Source organism: Barbatula barbatula (assembly GCF_947034865.1).
Source record: "Barbatula barbatula genome assembly, chromosome: 11".
NCBI classification, from domain to species: Eukaryota; Metazoa; Chordata; class Actinopteri; order Cypriniformes; family Nemacheilidae; genus Barbatula; species Barbatula barbatula.
The window spans coordinates 17,521,630-17,534,238 of record NC_136774.1 but is presented as its reverse complement, the minus strand read 5'-3'; the positions used below and the strand labels follow the sequence as shown (position 1 = coordinate 17,534,238).

At 39.5% G+C, this 12,609-nt stretch overlaps 1 protein-coding gene across 1 annotated transcript in view; it reads right to left on the bottom strand.

Annotated features, from left to right (window-relative positions):
- The window catches only part of adamts10 (ADAM metallopeptidase with thrombospondin type 1 motif, 10), a 32,161-nt gene that overhangs the window by 18,529 nt on the left and 1,023 nt on the right, over positions 1-12,609 (bottom strand). The window contains exons 2-7 of the mRNA XM_079468504.1: positions 9,458-9,754; positions 4,118-4,461; positions 2,728-2,887; positions 2,300-2,502; positions 1,765-1,848; positions 504-649 (exon numbers count right to left, since the gene is read on the bottom strand). Coding sequence (XP_079324630.1) covers positions 504-649; positions 1,765-1,848; positions 2,300-2,502; positions 2,728-2,887; positions 4,118-4,461; positions 9,458-9,560 — 1,040 coding nt within the window. The 5' untranslated portion in view covers positions 9,561-9,754. The remainder of the gene's footprint in view (positions 1-503; positions 650-1,764; positions 1,849-2,299; positions 2,503-2,727; positions 2,888-4,117; positions 4,462-9,457; positions 9,755-12,609) is intronic.

The window sequence follows — 12,609 nt, the reverse complement described above, 5'->3', positions numbered from 1 at the left end:
CTACTTTTACTTAGAAAGCATCTGCATGTAACTTGTAGACACAGCAATGAAGTCATGTAGATGAAAGCTATTGCTCTATGTATCTACCATAAATCGCCAGTTCTTCCAAACACTGTGTTAGTTATTGCAAAGATGTTGCCCTTTACCTGCAAGTTGTAAATACTTTTTTGTAAATTGTGACCCATTTCCTAATCCTAGACCAATGGAGTGCCATGAATTTTTAGACAGCTGTTTGTGTTTTAGGTCTTATAGCATTTAAAAGTAATAACATTAGTCTTAAACCATTTTCGGGCCAACGAAGAGATACATAGTAAACAGATGGACCAGGGAACCCCTAGACATAGGTCACACAAACAGGAGAAAGATTGTAAATCCTGTTTGAAGGGGAAGATTCAAGACCATTCACACAGTTTGGTTATACTCACATGAAGAAAGATGAAGTATGAGAAGCACAAAGCATACTGTGGATTCACAGTGCTAACTGAAGTTTAATACTAACCAACCTAGTAATGAGGACTGCTGTATCATGATGAGCGATTCCATTGTCGGGTATGGCATTGCCATGACCATTCCGATGCAAGATGGATTTTTGCCACTTGCAGAAACTGTCTAAAGATTTCCCTGCGTGATGGTTTACCTCCAGCGTGGGCTGATAAGAACAGAAGAGATTGTATTGACATTCAGTACATTCAGATACAACAGTGTGTATTATTTGATCAGCTGAAGTACATACACATTTAAGATTGGTTTAGAATTGATTGCCAAACATTTATATTTTTAACAAAAAACTCAGCTAAATAAAGAAATTGTTTGTGGAACACCAAAGAAGATATTTTGACAAATGTCTCAGTGGTCCATACAAGGAAAGTCAATGGGGTCCAGTGTTGTTTGGTTACCAGCTTTTTTCAAAATATCTTCTTTTGTGTAACAAAGAAGAAAGTCATACAGGTTTGAAATGGCATTCAGCACCCCAGTGACCACACCATTACCCTTATAACCCAGGAATGCACACACTGGCATGTAAAATCCGACAATCCTATGCCTAAAATCCTAACTTTCCAGGTTTCCTCTGCTTCAGGAGGAGAATGGGGTGTTCTCATTTGTTCCCATGTTCGGTTCCACGAAACCTCAGCGTGCCTGACTGCGGTTATCTCAACACAGCTAATGCTGCTCCTAATGACTGGTCTCCCGTCATTTGTCAAATGACATTATGCGGAACAAATTACGGGGGGATTTATTTTTAGCTGACTGTAATTTGGGATCATTAATGGCCCATTAAACGCACCGCAAACCTATTCCGATCCTTCCCCTGCCCTCCATGTTGTCGGTAGTAGAACGTTTGAGGTCTTGACTCTGTCGGTGTGTTCCAGAGACCCTGCGGAGGATGCCAACCTCCTGTACGAACGATCGCGTGGTGTTGTCACAGGAGGTGGCCCGGACACACATCAGCGGGTGGTGAGAACAGTGTCGGTACAGTGAAAATTTCCCACCTGCCCTTAGATTTGGTTCGCTTAAGTTTTTATATTTTTTTCAGTATCCTGTACGTGGCAATACGAGTGGTCACAATCGACAATAAGAGCACTCATGGCCGACTCTCGGCAGACACACCCAGCAGAGCTAACAGTGCAAACTTGTGTGGACTGTCTGAACTGGCTCAGACAAGGATAGACACTTATGTTAGAAATTAATAAACAAGGAGCTCTTTGACAGGTGAAATAAACCAGACCGAAGCTGATGTGTGCATGTGTGCTACATAAAGAGTACCTGGTCTTCCATAAGTAAAATAAGCCTGGTCACAACGATGTTCACTGCGTTCCCCAGGCTAGAATCCTGGAACAGTTTGGCAACCTGACCTCCAGAGAAAGAAGAAAAAACAGTCTTAAAAAACAAGCCAATTGTCTGTTTTTAGACCTTTTAATACCGCTGTTTACTGTTAAAATGGACGTTTCATATAAAACAAGTGCTAACTGCTGCATTTGGGCTGTAAGGTGAGGTAAACTCTTCATTAAACACATATCACAGGTGTGAAACAATTTGTAGCGATGCCAAAAATCACCCATGGGGATTATAAATTGCACAAAGTAATGTGGATTCTTACTGAAGACACTTGCTTAGACAACTGGTTTTTATTTAATCATTAGCTAGTGAGCCAACACAAATGACCTAGAAGGGGGTCAATCGTACTTTGCAGACTGAATTGTGAAGAGCCAGCTGATGTCAACTGTAGACATCTATTCCCCTAACTGCCATAAAGATGTCCTCACCCCAGGAAATAAAAACAAGGAGGTTTGATACTTACAATATTCATGACAGCCAGAATGTACTGCTCAATATCACGGCGGCCGTGATAGCTAACCATCATCTTGTCGGCAACCACCAGGGTTTCAACGTAGCGCTCTCGGCTGACCGAACGCTTCAGTGGTAACTGGCCTCGCCCCATCTGGTTGGGTGACGGCTTTATTGTTCTTTGCCACCACCCATAGATCTTACCAGGCTTATCATCTGTTCAAATGTTTTAAACATATAACCACAGTTATTGACTAAATGTCGTAGTTTAGCAATTAACAATATGTTCAAACATCTTAATGTTCTAAACTTCCAAACTGCTTTAAGCTTTTCATAGCAGAAATCCAAATCTTTTGACTCTCTATCGCTGACTATGTTTGAAACATAAAACTGCATGTTACTTTTAAAGCAATTTACAGTACTTCTGTTTTATACTCTCACCAATGATTCCACAGGACTGGTCCATGTTCTGGTACCTCAGAGATGACCGTTTGTATACCACATGAGGGCGTCCTTCTCTGCCGTCCTCGTTGGTAAAGTTTTTAGCAGAAACCAGAGGTTCGATAAGGTATTCCTCGCCACCAGCCACAATCACTCCTTGCTGTAAAAACCATAAAACCATGGATTAGCGTTTCCCCTCGTCTCCAGATTATCATGAAGGGTTCCACAATGAGGTACGCAAAGAGCTTTTGTTTGCATGTGAAAGAACTTAACAGTTGGTGGTTCTTGATCCCTGGCCTCCCTGGACGATCTGATTTTGCATGATGGACATGTTACAAGATAATCGAATCTTGCTTTCATTAGAGCAGCCACTTGACAATAATGAGCTCGCACTGAATCGGACACTGAGTGTAATAATCCTGGATGAAATAAGACCTTATGGCTAATGGCCAAAGGGTCTTAGCATGTTTCATTGTTTTCTCTTTTCATCTCTTACAGGCACACTTTTCAAAGCCCGCATAATCCTTTAATGTGCTCAGTGATTTTCTTGTGAACACACTGGGCATTCCCTGTTGAATTATGTCATGCTACTCTGACCACCAGTAATTAACCTGGGAGCCTTTTACCGCCTTCATGAGCAAACTTAATCTTCCACTGTATTTACTCGTTTTAGCACAGACCTAATTGATCCAAATGGATGAAATATCAAGCATGCTGCCAAAACCATGAATTAAAGCAGTTGTATAAATGGCTTGAAATATTAGCATCTTTGATGATCACCCAATACTACAGGATTCAAAGACCTAAACAGAATATTTGAAGGGTCGGGATAAATAAGCACGACTCTGTAATCTATTTACGCAGGTGCCTTACCACCTCGGGCAAATAATGAGCGTGCCACAGCATGCCGCTTGAAACTAAATCCTTCATTAGGCTCCAAAACACCTGTTTTTGGAAGCGAGCTTTAAACCAGCGGAGACAGACAGACATCATTTCAGATCTCAATGGGTGCCGTAACAGCTTAGTCAAGTGTGGAAAGAAGGAGATTATGCTGAATCGTACAACATTACGGATATCATTGGTAGAATATCTTAAAGTGTGTATAAATAAATGCAAATCCTTTGTGTATATGTTTAATGTGTGTTGTTAGTTTAGTCCGGACAGCACTACAGCATACAATATGTTGGAGAATAAAGTTTCACCACAGAAAAGAGCATGTCAGCTCCCAAACATTTTTTGCCACATCCATACTACATGTATATTTCCTTCATCTTAGATAAAAACATGTTTGTAGACTGATATGATGTCTGCACTGTATCATCAGGGGGTTGGGATGGGTCAATATATTTGTAAAATACATTCTCCGAGAGACAACGACAATGGAACTCACAAGGCCGTTACAGTTGCTAAGAGCCACAGAACTCGAGTGAGGCTGGTGCTGCAGGTGACCCACGTAGTGGCAGTTGGGCAAGTATGGATGGCTCCAGGCCACATCGCCTTTTTTCCAGTATTCCACACGGAACTCCCGCGAGAGCAGTCCTCCCTGTAGCGTGAGGTTGAGGAGGAGGTCAGTGCTCGGCGTTGATAGCTGATAGTACAGCTGTGGATCTTCTGTGCTTCGCCGTTGTCGGCCGTGTTCGTGAGTTGTCTCCTCTTCCGAAAGCGGTTCCCCATGTGGCCCCACTCGCACTGGAATGGCGATCTCATATTGGCCCAAACTGGACAGAAACTCAACTGTGGAAACACATACATAAATGGTCATTGACATGTAAATAGGACGCAACGTTGTGGCCATATATATATCGATGACTTGTCAACCTGTAACATGGCAGAATGTAGAACTCAGTTTATAAAAATTTTAAAAAATCATGTATTTTATTATGTTATCATGATTTTATTCTGTTAGTTAGATGTATTTTTTTATTATTATGGCTTAAACCAAAACAAACCAACTGCAGTTTGATTGATGTTATTGCATTTAAACTGAGTTATCTAATTTTGGAACCAAACTCTTCATATATAGCCGACACATTCTGTAAATGACTAAATACATTTTTATTTTCAGATGAACTAATCCTTGGAGGACAATTTTAAATGAAATTAAACATTCACAAATTGAGGCACACGTTCAAAGATCCAATATTTACCAATAAGGATTTTATTCAGTTGCATTCATGTACTCTGACCGTGTCAATTGGGGACCAAAAATAGTTCCAAGTGAAACCATTTGAAAAGACCACAGAGAAGAAAAGATAGCTAGAAGCCCAAAGGCCAAGGGCTGCCTGTTGCTATGGAAATCCTGAAATTGTATACTTCCTGTCCCCGACAGTGGGCCTGGAGATTAATTGTGAAAATTCAGTGTTGCCTGCACCCATGAGACGGAGATCCCCAACATCCTTTAGATCAAACTCTTTAATAAGTTCAAATACTCCAGGCAAAAATCATGCCAGGATCAGTGTCCCTAATGTGAAACAAGGATTGTTCCATTGTGTTGTTTACTTTATTCAGCCAGTTTAAACAGAGCAGGGCGACAGAAATGTCTCTTTTGTTTGGGTCCAGAGACTAGACTTGTATGTGTGTGACCTTCATTTAGCTTGTTTCACTACTTTCCATAACCTCTCATGACTTGCAGGGCAATAATAAACAATTCACTGTAGGAATTCTGCTTTACAAAGCTGTAGAAATACACCGCCCGTCTAAGCATGTGATTTATATTAAATGTGGCATTGTGTACAATGGTAAAAGGAGAATAACAAACAAGGTTATAAAATACTAAAATACTGAAAAGTCTATTTCAATAAGACTTCCATAAAGGAGAGTTTGGCTCTATATAGTGTTATCTTTCTTTTCCTAAAGCCATTTATTCAGATGGAGACGGTTTGATGATAAATGTAATTGAGTGAAATAAATTGAAAAAGCAGCTTCCTCTGAGCCTCACGTGTTTTCTTTGGATTTTTGAAACCTGTGTGGACTCGAGCCCACCAGCAGAGGAGCTCAACAGATGGAGGTCCATCATTAAAATGAAGAACAAGCTCACTCCTGGGCTTAAATAGCACGGTACACTTAGAATTAACATCATAACTCTGAGTTTTTATCATTTGTTTCTGTGTATTTGAAACAGTCGGTTGGTGTTACGGGTGAGGGACATCCCCATTTTCTATATTATTTGATTGGATGAAAACAAGTGAAGTGCATGATGTGTCATCAGTACTTTAGTTCCACTTAACCGAAAGACTGTATATTTTAAATGTATCTATTTGCTTAGTTCTCAACTCAAAAGGTTTGTTTTGTCAACTTTGAAGAATATACAGTATAATATTTAAGATCGGGTATCATGCTATGTCATGCATTCTGACTTCTTTACACTGTTAAACGTGCTGGCTTCTCATGCTTAAAGGAACACTCCAGAACACTCCATAGCTTAGCATAGATCATTGAATCCAATTAGACCAGTAGCATCGCGTTCAAAAATGTTTATATATTTTTGTTATTTAAAACTTGACTTTGTACTGTAAAATTAAAAGTTGCGAATTTTTTAGCCAGATATGATTAGGACCGACCAGCAAGACCCACTTCCATCAGAGTTATCTGTGCTGCGTCAAAATGGGCTGATCATTATTCTTACAATAGTGAAGTTTAGCTGTGTCTATTTGTTCAGTGATGGATGTTATTATATAAACGGTGGATATAGCGCTGGATTTGGAGATCGTTTTAAACTTATAGAAACTTAATGACATATGCCAGGTTCAGACATGATATTTTGTCTTTAATGCTGAAAATAATTTTGCCTAAACCCAGAAGCCACAAATTAATATTTTTCAACAGAAACCGTTTTTTTCCATTTTCCCCATTTAATTATTTAGCAGACACTTTTATCCAAAGCAACTTGTCATACAGGAGCTATAATACAATAGGTGCTAATACCCTAGTTTCCACAAAAGACAGAACAATACCTGTTGAGAGATGGGTTAGTTTTTTGCCTGTTAAATATTCACAGAACTTCTTTTGTATGCACACAAAACTATTGCAAGTCAATGGAGATCAACTGTTTTCACTTACACTTACTTACATTCTTCAAAATATCTTCTTTTGTGTTCTGCAGAAGAAAGAAAGTCATACAGGTTTGAAATGCCAATGGTGTGACAAATTTTCATTTGGGGTGAAGTCAAGAAAGTTATTCTTATTATGTCCTTATAGTAGGCCTAACAATATACTTCACTTTAGGTAAAAAAATCTACTAAACAATATTCTATATCTTAAATGCAGTAACTGAAGACAGATTTTTATGTCAAAGCATGAAAGTGTACAACTCACACACCCAGCCCGCTTACCACCATCAACCGGCTCTATCTTAAGTAAACACAAGCCCACAATTGATGGAAGAGTCCTCCCTGCGCTCACACCTACAGGGAGCAGAGATCCTACAGAGCGTTTGATCTCCCTTTAATCTCAACAAGGAAAAGAGAGGTGGAGAACGCCTGGATTATTTCCTCATAAACCTCTCTCCACAGACAGAGACCCATTAAAAGAATAAAGACCTCTCCATTGATTCATATAAAAACCGACAGCAGGAGCCGCCCAGAGTTTATTTTAGAAGGTTAAGAACAACCTTAATGGGCTGGGGGTGGGGATGGGGGAATGAACCGAAGCCCCTTTTACTGTAGCATTCCCGTGGAAACCCGTGGAGAGAGAGAATGACAGAGGGATGTCTCTCTACCTTTCCCAGATGTGCAACAGCTGCATCAAGTCAGTGAGTGAGTCCAGACTTGTGGAGAAGGAAATTCACCCTCATGCCAGGCTAAGAAGTCTTTCTTGAACGGAGACCTTGTCACCACTGAAGCAAAAAGCCATCCATATCCTGTTTGTGTAATTCCGTCTGAGAGACTAAAATACGCTTGTGGTGACCCCTCTGAATGCATTATACATTGATTTAATTTCCATTCACAACTACAGCATGTGTACATACCTGTCTCATCCACCTTTAAATATACACAAATATTCAGGCAGACAGAAAGGCTCACACACTTGGTCCACATGTTTGTTCATGTTCCTATTATGTCATGTGAATGAGGATTGTCTCTTTTTAAATTTTTTGATTTGGATTTTTGGAATGACGTAATGGTTTAGTGCTGTAGGCAAACACAAATCGATATTTAAAGCTCTTGTAATAAGGACAAATGGGTCAATAATTATATGAAAAGAGACAGTGGTCAGTTTCCTGGAAGCAAAAAAAGCAGAGTTAAATATTAACTCGAGCCTTTTGGAAGTTTGACAGTTTAGTCTTGATCACCATCCTAGACAAAAAGCTTGATTAAGTCTTCCCCTCCCGGCTCCAGAGAAGTTGTTTTGGCAAGTTCTTTTAAAAAAGAAATGTATTAATGGAAATACCCTATACAGTCACATCTCTGATTGAATCAATGGTTCTGGCTGGTTCTTGTAATGGCTGTGAGGTTACAGCATTGTGCATATGTTCCTGGTTGTCTAGACAGTTGTTTTTACTTTCAGACTCCGACTTTGTGTGTCACAGGATCAGACAGCTTTCATGATCTGTCATTAGCAAGTCCCTTGTGCAGTATAGACGGTTTCAAAGCAGCAACATAATCAAACGTTACTGCGCATGCACGCTTTTGTGGCCCAAACTTAACTTCTGGTAAACATTCGCAAAGAATAGAGTCCCTGCAGATTATTTCTGATAACATGCAAAAGAAATAACAAGTGAATTTCATTAGCTAGCAAGTTTAAAGTATGTCTAGTCAGTATTATTTTGGGTTACCAGTAGAAGAACCGTTACTTGGCTATGGTTTAATGCAACAAAATGACATGACCCATTCAACAAATTGGTAATTAAAAAGATTAAATGCAATAACATTCAACAAACTTTTAATTTAAAACAATTATTATACAAATAAAATTACATATAAATTAATATTAATGTAAATTAAATCAAAAATAACAAACCGGAAGTAAACTTCGGGCCAGACACGTGCATCCAATGAAAAAGTATGAGATTTTCCTTTGTTTGTTCATGTTCATATTATGTAATGTGAATGAGGATTGTCTCTTTTTCAATATTTTGATTTGGATATTTGGAATGACGTAATGGATTAGTGCTGTAAGGCATATTGATATTTAAAACTCTTGTAATAAGGATAACTGGGTCACTAATTGTATGAAAAGAGACAGTGGTCAGTTTCCTGGAAGCTAAAAGGGAAAAATTCAATATGAACTCGCAAATATACCATTGGTGCCTTGTGGAAGTTTGACAGTTTAGTCTTGATCACCATCTTAGAGAAAAAGCTTGATAAAAACAGTCAGATCTCTGATTGGATCAATGGGTCTGGCTGGTTCTTGTAATGGCTGTGAGGTCACAGCATTGTGACCCATTCATCAAACAGTTTATTTAAAGCAATTATTATTCAATAAAATAACTATAGAAATTAATATTTGATATGTAAATCAAATAAAATAGTACAAACCGGAAGTAAACTTCAGCCAGACGCGTGCATCCTATGAAACAGTCTATAAAGCCTCTCGTATCATTTTCAGTGCAAGAATTCGATTTAGCTTTTTTGATAGGAGATTTTCCTTTTATAATATGTGAGATTTTTATTTTAGTAGTTATTTTAAATATACTTAAAAAATAATCTTCACTGAACACAGTGAAGTTTCTTTATTTGCATGAGAACTTCATGTCACATTAATAAAACCGCATAGTAAACAGGAATCTCACCTTGAGACTGAGCAAACTCCTCCTCACTCAAACTCTCTGCCACTCCACTGGCAACCATGGCAATGATGCCAACACATGCTAAACTCCTCCACACCGTTTCCATGGTTACTACAGCAAGCTTCAGTGCGATGCCCAGCCCTCCGTCCCAACATGTCTTCTGCCCTCTGACGGCCCACACTCACCAGAGTGACGCACAGAATTCTGGTACCATGACGGCTTCACTTCTGTGTGGATCCTTTCGGTTTGCCTCTTAGAAGAGCTTTGCAGAACCAGGACTCATAAATTTCAAGAGCCTCCCTATTGAAAAAGAAAAACATGAGAATTGGGAGTCTCTTGGCCAAACTGTTCCCCACGGAACGGTCAAACATATTAGCTTGGGTGGCTGTTGTTTGCCTCGTTGCACTTGAGCTAATCTATCACTCCTTTCACATCTAATGAGAAGTAAAAACACTCTTTCCGAACTAGGGGGCCCTCTCTTTTTAGTCTAATCTGGAAGAACGAAAGAGAAATGGAAAGCTTGGGGGGGATGGTTCTGACCGAGGTCTGGGGTAGGCTGATTAAAGGCCCACAAGAGGGCCTTGCGTGGCACTGCTGTTATGAAGAACAGAGAAAAGGGGCAAGCATAGAATATGTCCTGAACGACATGCTGTTTAATGCATGTATATGCAGGTATTAAGCGCACTGCCTTATATATTTTTATCTACAAAAGAAAAGGGGCAGTTCATCCAAAGATAAAAATTCTGTCATCATTTACTCACGAGACAAAGTATTTGGAAGAATGTCTGTAACCAAACAGTTCTTCGCCACCATTGACTACCATAGTAGGAAAAATGACATTGGAAGGTTCAAAGTTCCCCAGAACTTCCAAATATCTTCTTTCGTGAAGAACAAATACATTTATAAAGCAATCTTTCCTACTATGGTTGTTAATGGTGGCCGAGAACTGTTTGGTTAAACTTCTGGAAATAGAAGTTTACTTTTAACACATTACATTGTATAATACCATATTTATTACAGTGTGCTTTGCCTACATATTGCAAACTACAGCTATGAATATGCTATCCATGCCCCAGTCTACTTACTCTTGCATTCACAAAGTGCATTCTGGGAAGAGGTAAACAGAGATGCCATACCAGCCCAGATGGGTGATGAGAAACCAAGGTAATCAAGAACAGATGGGAAATTATTTGGCAACATAAGGATACAAGTTGCCTCCTGATGAAGAAATCTCAGGGGGACGAAGTCAAAATAGGGTTTACACACTCGTTTGTCCATCTGGGATGACTTGCAAAGACAAAAGTTACGTTTTTGTGTGTGCAGGCTTTGTCTAATTTCTATAAAAAACTGTTTTGGAAAGTTATTTGAAACCACTGTGCAAGAGTCATCCAAGAATTCTGTTGCTTTAAAATAAGCCATGTTTAACTGCCTGCGTGCCCGCTTTCTTCTCTATCTAAAAAATGTAACACCAACAAATGGGTCAAGACTCAAAAGAGGCCTCAGAGGAAAACAGGTTGATGCTGGTTTTATGTTCCCCTCATTTCCTATGAGCTGCACTGAAAGAGCTTAAATGCAGCAAGCAGCTTTAAAACACTAAGAGGCCTTTGTGCCCTTCAAATAGTGATGGACTACAAGACCCTATGCTCTCCACACCCTTTAATCCATCCACCACCCCCCCCACGTCCTCCCATGGTTTTTCCTGTTATTTCATGCTCTGCAAAGCCCCCTTTAACACTACCTCATGCCAAAGACTTGTTTTATAGTAAGATCATCAAGATTAATTAAAAAATTGTCTTAACTTGAGCTCGGAAACATCCAAGGTTGTTCTTTAATGTTCTTTATTTGTGTTTCAGAAACTTCAAAGCAAACATTATGCTATACAACAGAAATTAAGTGAAGGGAGGAAAATAAAACTTTTCCATTGGATCTCTCTTTACAATCCAGTCTGGTTCGAGATAAAATGCCGAGCCAATGATCAACAGAGCACAAGCCACAGACGCTGCAGGAAGACATCTCATCCAAAAGATTCAGCTGTGGCCTTGAAGGAGCTGAAGTTGGCTGTTCTTGACGGCAAACCAAGAACGAGAAGCATCTGTGAGCTACACACTGTGTGTCAACATAGAACACAGTAGATGTGACACGGAATTTCACAACAAGACTTGTTATCTGGTAAATCAGACATGAGGTACAACAACGCGTGTGATCTGAGATGGTGAGAAGCATTTTGTGCTGTCAGACTACACCAGAAAGTCAAGGAGCCATCAGGCACGAGCCAGACTTAGATAATTAAACCCATATGACTGAATGTAAAGTTTTCACCGCAATGGAGAAATCTCTCTGTCCCCCCATTTGTTTTCTGTCCAATGTACTGGAAAGCACTCTCTCGCCGCTCCAGACCTCTCTGGAAACTAGGCATTCCCTGGCCATCTCCATTTGGATGCTATGCAGGCAGCAACTTTCTTCAATTTAGCTTGACAGCGAGCTGTAGCAAAAAGAAAAAGCCACAGGTCTCTGGCATCCGCAAACAATGTCTAACAACAAGACTTGATTTACACAAACCAGAGGATCCAAACTGGGAAAACCTCCAAAGGAGTTGAGATGATATTAACAAAACGTTGGCATATAAGTCTTCTCAATGGATTCATTGCACTCTGTGTCGACTAAACAAAGCACAAACAAGTGAATTAAGATTATTATCACTTTTTCACAGAGAAGAACAGAAGAGACTTATGTAACAACCATGAATGAACCCTGAATCCATCAGCGGTGGCCATAATGTGAGAGCTATTCATGACCGTCTGCAGATTATGACCATTTTAGTCAGCTCTTAAACCACACACCTCAGAACCAGTCAGATTCTTCTTAACACCTTTTCACTGACTGTAGTTTATTTGACATACTTTGTATTTCAAAATATGACAGAAGTCATAAACGGTGAATATTCTTCCTTCCCTGATGTGTGACAGTCATAATGTTCACCAGCATAGAGTGATAACACTGGGTAGTCACCTATCCAAAAAGATGATGAGTTTGGACTTTGCTACTACCATTGTCCTTTTGCAAAAATAAAACAAGGTCCAGAATAACTACAAAAAACGTATATTAACCATATGTATAAACATATGTTCACTATAGAAACTTCAAAGTTCATGCAA